General features: G+C 40.9%; 1 protein-coding gene across 3 annotated transcripts; it reads left to right on the top strand.

The window, feature by feature from the left end:
- The first annotated feature begins 266 nt into the window (after positions 1-266).
- LOC135512410 (protein YIPF3-like) lies at positions 267-15631 on the top strand. 3 transcript variants are annotated; one of them, XM_064934418.1, is made up of 9 exons: positions 267-599; positions 4604-4797; positions 4953-5059; positions 5164-5209; positions 5344-5436; positions 7858-7989; positions 8097-8222; positions 12307-12430; positions 14596-15631. In XM_064934418.1, exons 2-9 carry the CDS (start codon positions 4612-4614, stop codon positions 14733-14735), a joined length of 954 nt encoding a protein of 317 aa, XP_064790490.1. In that variant the 5' UTR covers positions 267-599; positions 4604-4611; the 3' UTR covers positions 14736-15631. The 3 variants fall into 3 exon arrangements, with proteins under 3 accessions (XP_064790490.1, XP_064790488.1, XP_064790489.1); XM_064934416.1 differs by having other exon boundaries at positions 270-599; positions 4588-4797; XM_064934417.1 differs by having other exon boundaries at positions 274-599; positions 4588-4797; positions 8097-8210.
- Positions 15632-16019: the final 388 nt, after the last annotated feature.

Here is a 16019-nt window from a genome sequence, read left to right as displayed (position 1 = left end):
GTTTGCCTGATATAGTCATGCTAGGATATATGAGCTATCCCGTGATAGCCTTTGTTCCGAAGCCGCTTTGATGTTTCAGGTGCCAAGGTTATGGTCAGAGACAAAGGAGTGTGTAGTTTGAAGAAAACGTAGTGAGTTCCAATTATGGGGGAGCCAATGTTAGCAAAGTTGGTTTCTTGGCGAAGTAGTGGAATAAGGGGCGTGTTTTGGTGTTATGGTTGCAGGGTTATGGGTGGTGTTTGTTTTTGTTTTGTCACAATGTGTAATGCATACTCCGGGCTGAGAAGGGCAGCAATACGCCAAAAAGCATCTTGTCTGTCGAAAATTCACTCAAAAGGAGAAGTGTCCACGTAGTACGCACGACGTGTTGTGCGTGGAATATTACCAGGCCGCTTAATATATTTGGGAACAAACGTTTATCTTTAAAGCACCTTTGATGCTATAATTAACAATTCGTTGGTTGTATTTGAGTTTGAAAGTGCAGTTTATTTTTTTAAACAAGAAATCAAGAACACGTTCACTTGTTCTAAAAGATGGCTTCGTCTGATGGAAACAAAAACACGGAACCATGGGGCGGTTTTGACGACAACATTATCCAGGTAACTTAACGTTACTATGCTAGCTATAGCTATCCAAGAAAATGCTTTATGTATCGACTTATTTGATTACATCACTGTACATCGGACTTTAGTGTTGCCAAACCATATTTTACTCTGCGGTACATATCATCCTACTGAAAATGGGCACTTGTCCCACAATGTTGTGGTAGTTAACTAGCCCAATAATGGACCTGCTAAATTAACCTTAGTCCTTCTGTTTTAAGGCGAATTGACTCTTCTAAACGTGAATATTTCTTAACCCTATTGTTGTGTTCCGGTCGAATTGGACCGATTTTAGTTGTCGCTGAAATTTAGTTTTATTCTTTTTGTTTAACTAGGCAAGTCAGTTACGAACAAATTCTTATTTACAATGACGGCCCTAGGAACAGTGGGTCAATTGCCTTGTTCAGGGGCATTACGACAGATGTTTACCTGCTAGATCGGGGATTCGATCCGGCAAACTTTAGGTTACTGGCCCACCGCTGTAACCACTAGGCTACCTGCTTACTGGCCCACCGCTCTAACCACCAGGCTACCTGCCGCCCATTTAGTAAATTTAATCTGATTGTCATAAGGTTCCATGACTGTCCACATAGGGCATATGGACACACAAAATACATTTTAAGATTTTAAATCAAATTTGGGGTTTTATTTAACTTTTGTACACCTGTGGTGTTCCTGGTCAGAAATGACCGGTCATTAGAAATGAATGGGTGAGACTACAATTAGTGTATACAATTGAGTTCAGGCACCTGCCCATTCATCAGATGGACACACTTCCTCTCCCAGACCCCCACATGCATGTGTGTCTCACACACACACACACACACACACACACACACACCTCACTCCCCTTCTTGTTTTCCATGGAAAACCCCACGGGAACCTTTCCCCAACATAATTTTTCCCCCACGGGATCCACACCTGTTGGCATTCTCACAAACAATCGCAACATTGTTTCAATAATATATTGAACTTTTCTTGCAGCTATGGTATAATTAAGCTTTTTTGAGGCCTTGCTCAATTCGTTCTGTGGCAGCACAATGACCAAATGAAACACTGTATGTAAGGCTCGAGCATGACAATGGTGAGGAGGAGGCCAGGAAACTGACAGTGAAGATACATTAGAGGAGGAAATGTCAGAAGTTGAAGACACAGAATATGATCCAGACCAAGAGACAACTGATGTGGAACAATCCAGTGATGAGGAAGAGGGCCCTGCTGAGGTTGTTGTTACATTCTGGTCAAAGAATGGGAATTTGTCCTGGTCTTCATCCCCACCTGAGAGGAGAGGTCGGCTGAAAATGTTATCAGGATGACCCCAGGGTCAACGAGATACGCCATATCCCGGGTTGATGACATAAAATCCTGCTTCGAACTGTTCCTGACAGAGTCAATCAAAACCACAGTGATAAACATGACCAATTTGGAGGGGGGACGCGTTTACAAAGACAACTGAAAGGAAGTAGACCGGACAGACGTCCAAGCATACGTGGATCTCTTGATTGTGTACAGATCCAGAAACGAACCTACCACCAGTTTATGGGATGCAGAGTCTGGTCGGGCAATTATTATTTACTTTTTTAAATTGGCTTCGACAACCGTGATACAAGACCAGGCCGCTGTCAACAAGACAAGCTGGCAACTATCAGAGGTTTGGCACAAGTGGGTGGAGTGCCTGCCACTCATCTATAATCCAAGTCCAGACATCACAGTGGATGAGTGGTCGCTTTTAGGGGATGCTGCCCATTCAAACAGCACATGCCAAGCAAACCGCCTAAATATGGAATAAAGATATGGGCAGCATGTGATGCTAGGACACGTTATGCCTGGAACATGCAGGTTTACACAAGGAAACCTGCTGACGGTGTCCCCGAAAGGTACCAGGGGAAGCGGGTGGTCCTGGAAATGACTGCAGGTTTCCAGGGACACAACATAACACATGACAATTTCTTCACCTCATGCTCTTGGTCAGGAGCTGCTCCCAATAAAAATGACTGTGGTGGGGACGGTCAGAAGGAACAAGCCTCATTTGCCTCACTCACAACCAAGGACAGGGATTGTTTTTTTTTCCTCCAAGTTTGCCTTCACCGATACACACAAACACTTGTGTCCTACTGCCCGAGGGGAAAAAGAAGAATGTGCTCCTGATGACAACTCTGCGTAGGGATGCCGCTGTGAGTACCAGGGAGGACAACGCTGTCCTGGATTACAACAGGAACAAAGGGGGAGTTGACAACCTTGATAAGGTATGTTACTTTTTATCTTATGTACTTTATTTTTCTATTACCAGATTGTTTTATCTGCACCATTAAAAATGAAATGTTTGGTGAAATGCTCATTGATTTTGTGAACAATATAGTCAATTCTATTAATTTGAATATGTAAATATGTTTTAGATGTGATCAATTAAAACTACGCTTTGATGCAATTCTTCACATGTTACTATGCAAGACATGAAGTATCACTTGTATGTACTCATTATTTTATTCACTGATTGCACTTTTGCAGGTCACTGGCACATAATCTTGTAAGAGGATGACAGCACGTTGGCCCATGGTGGTGCTCTTCAACATCCTAGACGTGTCGGTCTACAACGGGTTTGTGGTGTGGATGGAGGTGAATCCAGGCTGGAAGCAGGGGAAATTCTTCAAGAGGATACTATTCCTAGAAGAGTTGGGGAAAGCCATGGTGGCACCCCTCATTCAAAGGCACCAACACCTTCCTCGAACACCATCCTCTGCTGGATTGGTGAGAGATGTACAAAGACCAGAAGCAAGATCTACGACTGCCAGAGACAAAAGGAAAAAGGTGCAATCTGTGTGCAACAAGAGTTGTCAAAACGAGCATTATGTGCCGTAAATGCAGTGCATATATTTGCAAGGCTCATGCATCAACCACCACGTATTGGCCAACATGTACATGAGAGCACACAAAATGGAACCACCATTGATTGTTAGTAATACTCTTATTGTTACTGTTGTTCTTTAATGTGTTCAGATGTTAATTTTGTAATATGGTAAAGTTCTCATGTGTAGTTTTGGGCCTATGTCCTTTCTTTACTAATAAAATCATACCGGTCAGTTTTGACCAGGAACACAACAGATGTTATTTTGTGCCCATTTAAACATTTGAAATGGTTTCAAAACAAATGTCCTTGTTAAACTATGATGCAAAGTAGTCTGTGATAAATAGCACAATATGTTTCATGAGTATTTGTTATAGTCAAAATAATCCATACATTCTGCTTTTTATTTTTTTTACAAAGAGTTATGCGCTCAGGTCAATGAGGCCTACAGGCCATAAATAGCAAATCAATGTTCACAAGAACTTAAGTTGATAAAAAGATCTAACACAACATTAAGTGATATGGATTTATAATCCGCTATAATGGGCCGGTTATTTTGGACAGGGGACACAGAATTAATTAACATGAAAAGAACACAGCAGGAGGGTTAATTGCAGTACGGTTCGAGAAACGCAAACAAATCCCTCTATTACAAACACAACAGGAGGGTTAATTGCAGTACGGTTCTAGAAACAAACAAATCCCTCTCACATCAAAATAATTTCACAAATCAAAAAAGCACTTACTGTACACTTAACAGTTTCAGCCGACAGTATTTTGGCGTTCAGAGGCACAGACAGCTAATTGGCACATGTAGTACACTGTCTTGTCTGTTTTCGGAAAACAAGCACTGAAACATGGAAATATGGCTGTGTGGGAACCCTAACCCTCTAAAGGTGTGTAGTAATTTAACCTTTTAAAACTCAAACGTCCGGGCTCTTAAACAACCTCCGGTCAGAAGATACTACAGTTATCGTCTATGAACAGGTTTCGCTAGTGAGCTAACCATAAACTGGAAGGAGCCTTCTTTTTTGTTTCACGTGGTGACTGACTGTGTCAAAGGAAATGTTGACAATTTACTTGTCAAACATTTCACATACATGATATACAGTAGTTAAATCTAATAAGCCATCTTACCAGGGCACTGGGTCAGCAGTGATTGACATGGAGAACATGGATGACACATCAGGCTCCAGCTTTGAGGACATGGGGGAGATGCACCAGCGCATGAAGGAGGAGGAAGAGGTGGCAGAGGAGGCGGAAGCAACTGAAGAGGAGACTGGAGAGGATGGCGAGTTTCTGGGCATGAAGGGTATCAAGGGCCAGCTGGGGAGACAGGTGGCAGATGAGGTGAGATGAGAATACTTTGTGATGCTTATGATGGGCAACAACCTGTCACACACACCACATTAGTCATGAAAAGGAGCTTTGCCAGAACCCAATATTCTAAGTTACATCTCAATAGCCTTGTCTGGTTAATGTTGCAGTCCACTCCCCCCTCTTAGGTGTGGCAAGCTGGAAAGCGTCAGGCTTCCAAAGCTTTCAACCTATATGCCAACATAGATATTCTCCGGCCGTACTTTGATGTAGAGCCTATGCAAGTCAGGAACAGGTGAGAGTCGGTCACGAATGTGCGTGTTTTACGTGTAACTTGTAAAATAGTCTTGCGGAGTCACATTTTAGAAGATTTCTCACATTTACTTTTTTCTACCCTAGGTTGATTGAATCAATGATACCCATCCGCATGATACATTTTCCACAGGTGAGTGGCATTTTCTTTTCCCATACTATTTTCACAGGCCGAGAGGAGATTTAAATCTAGAGGCTTTCGGTGCTTACCTGGCCAATTAAAAGGAAATATTAAATGTTTTCCCTGCTCCTATTTTCCAACTATAGAAGATTGCTGGGGAGCTATATGGGCCCATGATGCTGGTGTTCACACTGGTGGCCATCCTCCTGCATGGAATGAAGACATCAGGAACAGTTATTGTAAGAGAGCTCAACTTATACCGGCTTCGTAAATGCATGTTAATATACAGTATGTATAGATTAACATTTCTCATGAAGCTCAGGGATACTGGTAGATGAATTAAAACTGGAAATGGGGGTAGCCATCAACTCAAAACCCTTTTGACATTATGAAACCAAAAGCCATCTGTTCAGCTTTTGCTGCTCAAAAATAGAAATTACTGCTCATGTAGCACTCATGTGGTTAAATGCTTATATGCGACGACGCTCCAAATTGAGCTCAGGTGCGTCCAATTTCCTTTGATCATCATTGAGAGGTGGATACAACTTGATTGGAGGCCACCTGTGGCCAATTCAAATGTTTGGACAGGATTGAGAAAAGAAACACACCTGTCTACATAAGGTCCCATAGTTGACAGTGCATGTCAGAGAAGAAACTAAGTCCAAGGAACTGTCTGTAGATCTCCATCGAAATGTGATAAGTGCTGTCAGAAAATATTCACACTCCTTGACTTAATCCAGATTTTGTTGTGTTATAGCCTGAATTTAAAATTGGTTCAATTAAGATTTTGTGTAACTGCCTACACACAATACCCCATGTCATAAAAATATACATTTTTTTAAAACAAAGTTATTACAAATGAAAAGCTGAAATGTTTTTAGTCAATAAGTATTCAACCCCTTTGTTATGGCAAGCCTAAATAAGTTAGGGAGTAAAAATGTGCTTAACAAGTGACATAATAAGTTGCATGGACTCACTATGGACAATAAAATGATTTGTTAATGACTACCTCATCTCTGTACCCTTCACGTAAAATGATCTGTATGACCCTTCAGTCGAGCAGTGATGCCTTGCAAAGAAGGGCACCTGTTGGCAGATGGGTAAAAAATAAAAAAGATGACATTGAATATCCCTTTGAGCATGGTGAAATTATGAATTACACTTTGGATGGTGTAGCAATACACCCAGTCACTCAGTTGCCAGAGAGGAAGGACACCTCTCAGGGATTTCACAATGAGGCCAATGGTGACTTTAAAACAGAGTTTAATGACTGTTAAAAATAACTGAGGATGGATCAACAGCATTGTAGTTACTCCACAATACTAACCAAATTGACAGAGTGAAAAGAAGGAAGCCTGTACAGAATAAAAAATAATTAAAAACATGCATCCTGTTTGCAACAAGACACTAAAGTAATACTGCAAAACAATTCACTTTTTGCCCTTAATACAAAGTGTTATTTGTGGGGCCAATCTAATACAACATTGTGTACCACTCTTCATATTTTCAAGCATAGTGGTGGCTGCATCATGTTATTTATTTCGTCAGGTAAGTTGACTGAGAACACATTCTCATTTATAGCAACAACCTGGGGAATAGTTACAGGGGAGAGGAGGGGGATGAATGAGCCAATTGTAAGCTGGGGATGATTAGGTGACCATGATGGTATGAAGGACAGCTTGGGAATTTAGCCAGGACACCGGGGTTAACGCCCCTACTCTTACGATAAGTGCCATGGGATCTTCAATGACCTCAGAGTCAGGACACCCATGTAACATCCCATCTGAAAGTGTCACTGCCCTGCTGCATTGGGATATTTTTTAGACCAGAGGAAAGAGTGCCTCCTACTGGCCCTCCAACACCACTTCCAGCAGCATCTGGTCTCCCATCCAGGAACTGACCAGGACCAACCCTGCTTAGTTTCAGAAGCAAGCTAAGCAGTGGGATGCAGGGTGGTATGCTGTTGGCATGCTTGTAATGGTTAAGGACTGTGTAGATGTTCAGGATTTAAAAAAAACGTAATGGCGCCAAGCACAGGCAAAATTCTAGAGGAAAAACTGGTTGTCTTCTTTCCACCAGACACTGGGAGATGAATTGACCTTTCAGCAGGACAGTAACCTAAAACACAAGGTCAAGTCTACACTGGAGTTGCTTACCAAGAGGACATTGAATGTGCCTGAGTGGCCTAGTTACAGTTTTACTTAAATTGGCTTGAAAAAAAGAAAACATCTGTCTAGCAATGATCAACAACAACCAACTTGACAGCGCTTGACGAATTTAGAAAAGAATGTGCAAATATTGTACAATCCAGGTGTGCAAAGCTCTTAGAGACTTACCCAGAAATACTCACAGCTGTAATCGCTGCCAAAGGTGATTCTACAAAGTATTGACTCATGGGTGTGAATACTTATGTAAATGATGTATTTCTATTTCATTTTCAATAAAGTTGCACAAATTTCAAAAGCGTGTTTTCACTTGATCGTTATGGGGTATTGTGTGTAGATGGGTGAGAAAAACCCCCACATTTAATCAATTTTGAATAAAGGCTGTAACAACAAAATGTGGAATAAGTCAAGGGGTATGAATACTTTCTGAAGGCACTGTATGTTGTCTATCTGACCTTGATTAGGCCTAATACATTGTTCTTCCTCCCTGGACAGAGAGAGGGTACTCTGATGGGCACAGCCATAGGGACATGCTTTGGTTACTGGCTGGGAGTTTCCTCCTTCATATACTTCCTGGCATATCTGTGCAACGCCCAGATCACCATGCTCCAGACCCTGTCTCTGCTGGTGAGTCAACAATGACCATCACTCCCCTCACAGCATCCCCGTGTAATCAGTCTGTTATAAATGCAGTGTGAAATCTCACTGTCTGTTCTACTATGTGCCCCCAACAGGGTTATGGTCTTTTCGGACACTGCGTGGTTCTCTTTGTCACCTACAACGTCCACTTCCACTCCCTGTTCTACATCCTGTGGCTGGTCGTAGGAGGGCTCTCCACACTGCGGATGGTAAATAAGCAGGTCAATTACTACAAGTCCCAAGAGCCCCTTGACACTTAGACACTTGCTGACGTTCACACTGGGCACGTTTGAGTGGTCAGGCTAAAGCAACCAACTAGACAAAAGTCGAGGAGCGGAGTCGGGGGAGGTGCAACCGCGAAAGCTGAAAGACTAACACTATTGTGGTTTTCCAACAGCAAGGCCAGCTCAATCAGATCAGTGTTGCCTTTGGTTAGAAAGGTTCTTCTTTATAAAATGTTGAAATAAACATGTCTCCAACCCCCATATTACACCTACAAACTGAAATCATGTGTGCACGTTATACAATCAATTAGTGGGAGAGAGCCTCAAATAACACATTCAGAAAGTATTCATACCCCTTGACTTATTCCACATTTTGTTGTGTTACAGCCTGAATTCAAAATGGATTAAATATATTTTTGTCTCACCCATCTACTACAGTCGTGGCCAAAAGTTTTATGAATGACACAAATATTAATTTTCACAAAGTTTGCCGCTTCAGTGTCTTTAGATATTTTTACAGGGAGGAGAGGGCATGAGTTTTGGAGTGAGTACAGTAAATCCAATCCAACCATTGGCCTGGATAATATGCTGGCATCACACTAGCAGACTGCCATAGTGAATGAGGTTTACATGACGTATACTATTATGAGTGGAGTTTTCTTCTCTGTGCCCTGGATACATCCTAGGTTGTTGGTCAGCAGACTCTGGAGGGCCTTGGACTTGTCCGTCTCTGTAGCACCTGGAGAGACGACTGATAAGCGGTAGTGAGTGTGCTTGAAAGAGAGCCCTCAACTCTGACCTACCACTGGCCAAGGGCCTCCTGCCTAACCTTTTATCGCAGTCTCTCTGACAGGGAGTTACTGCAGGAGTACAGTCGTGACTAAAAGTTTTGAGAATGACACAAATATTAATTTACACAAAGTTTGCTGCTTCAGTGTCTTTAGGTATTTTTGTCAGATGTTACTATGGAATACTGAAGTATAATTACAAGCATTTCATAAGTGTCAAAGGCTTTTATTGACAATTACATGAAGTTGATGCAAAGAGTCAATATTTGCAGTGTTGACCCTTCTTTTTCAAGACCTCTGCAATCCGCCCTGGCATGCTGTCAATTAACTTCTGGGCCACATCCTGACTGATGGCAGCCCATTCTTGCATAACCAATGCTTGGAGTTTGTCAGAATTTGTGGGGTTTTTGTTTGTCCACCCACCTCTTGAGGATTGACCACAAGTTCTCGATGGGATTAAGGTCTGGGGAGTTTCCTGGCCATGGAAAAAAATGATATTTTGTTCCCCGAGCCACTTATCACTTTTGCCTTATGGCAAGGTGCTCCATCATGCTGGAAAAGGCATTGTTCGTCACCAAAATGTTCTAAAATGTTCAAAAGTTGCTATCAGAGGATGTGTTGGTACCATTCTTTATTCATGGCTGTATTCTTAGGCAAAATTGTTAGTGAGCCCACTCCCTTGGCTGAGAAGCAACCCCACACATGAATGGTCTCAGGATGCTTTACTGTTGGCATGACACAGGACTGATGGTAGCGAGAAGTGGCTTCTTTGCTGCCCTTTTTGAGACCAGGCCTTCCTCCAAAAGTATTCGCCTCACTGTGCGTGCAGATGCACTCACACTTGCCTGCTGCCATTCCTGAGCAAGCTCTGTACTGGTGGTGCCACGATCCCGCAGCTGAATCAACTTTAGGAGACGGTCCTGGCGCTTGCTGGACTTTCTTGGGCGCCCTGAAGCCTTCTTCACAACAATTGAACCACTCTCCTTGAAGTTCTTGATGATCCGATAAATGGTTTATTTAGGTGCAATCTTACTGGCAGCAATATCCTTGCCTGTGAAGCAATGATGACAGCACGTGTTTCCTTGCAGGTAACCATGGTTGACAGAGGAAGAACAATGATTCCAAGCACCACCCTCCTTTTGAAGCTTCCAGTCTGTTATTCGAACTCAATCAGCATGACAGAGTGATCTCCAGCCTTGTCCTCGTCAACACTCACACCTGTGTTAACGAGAGAATCACTGACATGATGTCAGCTGGTCCTTTTGTGGCAGGGCTGAAATGCAGTGGAAATGTTTTTTGGGGATTCAGTTCATTTCCCTGGTAAAGAGGGACTTTGCAATTAATTGCAATTCATCTGATCACTCTTCATAACATTCTGGAGTATATGCAAATTGCCATCATACAAACTGAGGCAGCAGACTTTGTGAAAATTTGTATTTGTGTCATTCTCAAAAAGACTTCCCATAAAGACTAAGTGAAAACATGTTTTAGATTTTGTTAAAAATTGATTGAAAATGAAATACAGAAATATCTCATTTACATAAGTATTCACACCCATGAGTCAATACCTAGAAGCACCTTTGGCAGCGATTACAGCTGTGAATCTCATGGGAAGCCTCTAAGTGCTTTCCACACCTGTATTGTGCAACATTTGTCCATTATTATTTTCAAAATGATTCAAGCTCTGTCAAATTTGTTGTTGATCATGACTCGACTAGCATCTTCAGGTCTTGCCATAGATTTTTATGTAGATTTAAGGCAAAACTGTGACTCGGCCACTCAGGAACATTCACCTCCTTGGTAAGCAACTCCAGTGTAGATTTGGCCTTGTGTTTTAGGTTATTGTCCTGCTAAAAGGTGAATTCATCTCCCAGTCTCTGTTGGAAATTAGACTGAACCAGGCTTTCCTCTGGGATTTTGCCTGTGCTTAGCACCATTCCATTAATCTTTTTATCTTAAACTCCCCAGTCCTTAACAATTACAATCATACCCATAACGTGATGCAGCCACTACTATGCTAGAAAATATGGAGAGTAGTACTCGGTAATGTGTTATATTGGATTTGCCCCTTACATAACACTTTGTACTCAGGACAAAAAGTGAATTGTTTGCCACATTCTTTGAGTATTACTTTAGTGCCTTGTTGCAAACAGGTTCTGTACATGTTTCCTTCTTTTCACTCTGCCTATTAGGTTAGTATTGTGGAGTACCTACAATGTTTTTGATTCATCCTCAGTTTTCTCCTATCACAGCCATTCATGGTTTTAAAATTTGTAATGGTTTTAAAGTCACCATTGGTCTCATGGTGAAATCCTTGAGCGGTTTCCTTCCTCTCCGGCAACTGAGTTAGGAAGGACACCTTTATTTTTGTAGTGACTGGGTGTATTGATACACCATCCGAAGTGTAATTAATAACTTCACCATGCTCAAAGGTATATTCAATGTCTGCTATCAATAGGTGCCCTTCCTTGCAAGGCATTGGAAAACCTCCCTGGTATTTGTGTTTGAATCTGTGTTTGAAATTCAATGCTCGACTGAGGGACCTTACAGATAATTGTATGTGTAGGGTACAGAGCTGAGGTAGTCATTCAAAAATCGTGTTAAACACTATTGCACAGAGTGACTCCATACAACTTATTATGTGACTTGTTAAGCACATTTTTACTCCTTAACTTAACTGAGCTTGCCATAACAAAGGTGTTGAATACTTATTGACTCAAGACATTTCAGCTTTTCATTTTTATTAATTTTGAAATTTTTTGAAAAAGCTAATTCCACTTTGACATTATGGGGTATTATTTGGAGGCCAGTGGAAATTATTTTTGAAATTTAATCAATTTTATATTCAGGCTGTAACACAACAAAATGAGTCAAAGGGTGTGAATACTTTCTGAAGGCACAGTATAACCACTGTATAGGCTTACATGAATCGTGGCAAAGTTGGTTCCTTTTTCAGTCATGTCTTTGGTCAAGTTTGCATGGGTCAAACAAAAACACTGTAATGACTGGTTGACAATAGAGCCTTCTATAATGCAGGGGATGGCTGCAGGATAAAGTTGGCGAAGAGCAACTGCAGAAACTTGCAGTAGACTGCAGTCAACTTCATGACCTTTGATCACGTGATTTTTGTAAATTTCATGAAGTCGACATGTAGATGCAAGTCGGGGCAATTTTTATCCCCATAATGCAACAAATGTTGCAAAAACTGTATCCGCTTGAACGTGCCCACTATGTCAGTGATAGTCAGTCTGTCCCACTTGCTCACATTAACCCTCGCTCTCGTTCTCTCTCAGGTGGCTGCTCTCATCTCTCGGACCGTGGGACCAACCCCGCGCCTCGTCCTCTGTGGAACACTGGGTGCTCTGCATATGCTCTTTCTGCTCTACCTGCACTTCGCTTATCACAAGATTGTTGAAGGTAAGATTCCTTACTAAGCAAACCAGGGCCCGTATTCATAAAGCGTCTCAGAGTAGGGGTGCTGATCTGAGATCATTTTTGACTTTTAAATCACAATGAATAAAGAGTGGACCTGATCCTAGATCAGCGCTCCTACTTTGAGACTCTTAATGGATTCAGGCGTAGAGGTGTCACTTCCCTACACACAATACCCCATAATGACAAAGTGGATGTTTTTATTTTTTACAAATTCATTAAAAATGAAAAGCTGAAATGTTTAGAGTCAAGTATTCAACCCCTTTGTTAAGGCAAGCCGAAATAAGTTTAGGAGTAAAAATGTGCTTAACAAGTCACACAATAAGTCACTCTGTGTGCAATAATAAATAGTGTTTAAGATGATTTTTTTTTATGACTACCTCATCTCTGTACCCCACACATACAATTATCGATAATGTCCCTCAGTCGAGCAGTGAATTTCAAAACCAGATTCAACCACAAAGACCAGGGAGGTTTTCCAATGCCTTGCAAAGAAGGGCAGCTATTGGTAGATAGGTTAAAAAAATCAGACAATGAATATCCCTTTGAGCATGGTGAAATTACTAATTACACTTTGGATGGTGACCTAAAAACACAGTTTAATGGCTGTTATAAGAGAGAGCTGAGGATGCATCAACAACATGTAGTTACTCCACAATACTAACCTAATTGACAGAGTGAAAAGAAGGAAGCCTGTACAGAATACACATATTCCAAAACATGAATCCTGTTTGCAACAAGGCACTAAAGTAATATTGCAACAAATGTGGCAAAGAAAGTCTGTTTGGGGTCAAATCCAATAGAACACATTACTGAGTACCATGCTCTAAATCTTCACGCATAGTGGGGGCTGCATCATGTTATTGGTATGCTTGTAATTGTTAAGGACTGGGGAGTTTTTCAAGAATAAAAAAATAAATGGAATGACCAAATCTACACTGGAGTTGCTTACCAAGAAGACAGTGAATGTTCCTGAGTGTCTGAGTTACAGTTTTGACAGAGATTGAATAATCTTTTTTTGTAATAATGGGCAAATGTTGCACAATCCAGGTGTGGAAAACTCTTAGACTTACCCAGAAAGACTCACAGATGTAATCGCTGCAAAGTATTGACTCAGGGGTGTGAATGCTTATGTCAATTGCAAACATTTCTAAAAACATTTTCACTTTGTCAGTATGGGGTAATGTGCGCAGATGGGTGTGATTGTTTTTGAGTAAGTGAAGGGGTGTGAATACTTTTTGAAGGAACTGTACTACCCAAAGTGTGTGCAATTAGGACACTTTAGTTTTGTTGTTTTGCATATTGTATGTGACCCAGGATTGAGCAATCTCTCGCTATATATGTAATATATATACAGTACCAGTCAAAAGTTTGGACACACCTACTCATTCAAGGGTTTTCCTTTATTTTGACTATTTTCTATATTGTAGAATAATTAGTAAAGACATTAAAACTATGAAATAACACATGGAATCATGTAGTAAACAATTTTTTTAAATGTTATTTTAAATTTGAGATTCTTCAAACTAGCCACCCTTTGCCTTGATGACAACTTTGCACTCTCTCAACCATTTTCATGAGGTAGTCACCTGGAATGCATTTCAATTAACAGGTGTGCATTGTTAAAAGTTAATTTGTGGAATTTCTTTCCCTCATTTGAGACAGTTGTGTTGTGACAACGTAGGGTTGGTATACAGAAGATGGCCAAGTCCATATTATGGCAAGAACAGCTCAAATAAGTAAAGTGAAATGACAGTTACTACATTATTCCATCGTTTTGATGTCTTCACTATTATTTGACAATGTAGAAAATAGTAAAAATAAAGAAAAACCCTTGAAGGAGTAAGTGCTTCCAAACGTTTGACTGGTACCGTGTTTGTGTGTGTGTGTGTGTGTGTGTGTGAGAGAGTAATAAAATGAGGTCATCCACAAAAGTATTTCATTGCAGTGGACATACGTCTTTCAGAGTAACGAAAGCCAATAATGTGAACCCAGGTAATTGAGTTGACTCCCCTGGTCCAATTTTAAACACATTTTAATTGCTTCTATTCAAAGACCCTCCAAGGTATATTCTTAAACTGGGTCTTGAATTTCTGTATGATTAAAGAAATAAGAATTGGACATTTTGTTTTAAAAAATGTTGTCTGAAGGTATCCTGGACACATTGGAAGGCCCCAACATGCCCCCCATCCAGAGAGTGGCTAGAGATTTGCCTGTGGTGGCCACCGCTGCTATGAATGCTGTGAATGCCACAGTGAAGACCCTTGGTGTTATCCTGCAGTCACAGTGATGGTGTGCCCAACATCAAAGATGATACCACAGGCTCATGAGCCTGAATTCCGCAGTGGTGGTGTTGTGTAGGTAATACAGACTAAAGTGAAGGTCAAAGACCATTATGGTGGCTGGTTATAGTTGACATTTGACCTTCATCATTAAACATGAACATTGTCTCAGTAAACACATCGCCATCGGTTCACAACAACTCTTACAACTTTCATTCTCCATGGGAAATGACATGCTTACCCTAGTTGTTTATATTGTATCTAATCAAAAGAACTAAACGATGGAGTGAGGTGTTATGCTGGTGCTGTAACTCTTTTCAAATGACAGCAAATTGCCTTTTCATAGGGGTCTTGTATTTGTTAAAGCAGCATGAGTGCACTAAGATTCCCAGCTGTTTGCATTTGTACTCATGTTAAGACTAATTCATCTCCAACTCGACACTTTCTCACCTCTTGTAGGCTTTGTTACACGGGTTACGGCGATAACATCAATGGATGTTTTAACATTCTAGACGTTCAATGGGAGGAAGGTTCTATAGGAATGTGTGGTGCCTTCTATTGTTTTTCGAAGGAATTATTATTATCATGTATGATATGGGGTAAATTAGAGTTTAATCTCTTGTTTTACACAATGCACATCCATTGTCTGTAATTTTAATAACCTAACCAGAAAAAATAACGAAAAATGCAGTTGACATGTCATATGAGATATGTAATAGTGCGTTATCTTATGAATATTGTTCACTTCTAAGCAGCTTTTGTTTTGTGCATTATTTGTACTTCCTAACAACATTGTTTTTGGGTGGGATGCAAGGTGACCTCTTTTTTTTATTTTACATGTGAAAATGTATTTATAGGGTTATTGTACAGAAAGATACAATGGAAATAAACTTTATCGACCTAAGACACGTCTTTTAACACTGACCCTGGGAAACAGCCAGGTCACCCGTGATGCAAGTCTATATTTGATGTCCAGCCAGGTCTGAGGACGTCAAGGAGATGAGGAAAACGGCCACTAGGGGTAACAGTGAGCATTGTCACCTTAAAGTATGTTTTGGTATGGTGTTGAGGATAGAAGATGGGCGTAAGCATCTGCCTCTGAATCCAGAGTTTGTCGGTTCAAATCCAGTGATAGAAAGTTATGTTTGTTTTAAACCGATCCTTAACCCTTTGGAGTTAATGCCTAAACTGGATAGTTTCAAGTTTGAATAGTATAATGGTTACTGTAGAGTAGACAATATGTCTCTCCTGGGAGAGCCACGTAGATAGTGGCTGATCAGCTGTGGAGAATT

This window comes from Oncorhynchus masou, chromosome 24, assembly GCF_036934945.1.
Source record: "Oncorhynchus masou masou isolate Uvic2021 chromosome 24, UVic_Omas_1.1, whole genome shotgun sequence".
NCBI lineage: Eukaryota > Metazoa > Chordata > Actinopteri > Salmoniformes > Salmonidae > Oncorhynchus > Oncorhynchus masou.
This window is presented reverse-complemented; position numbering and strand designations above follow the sequence as displayed.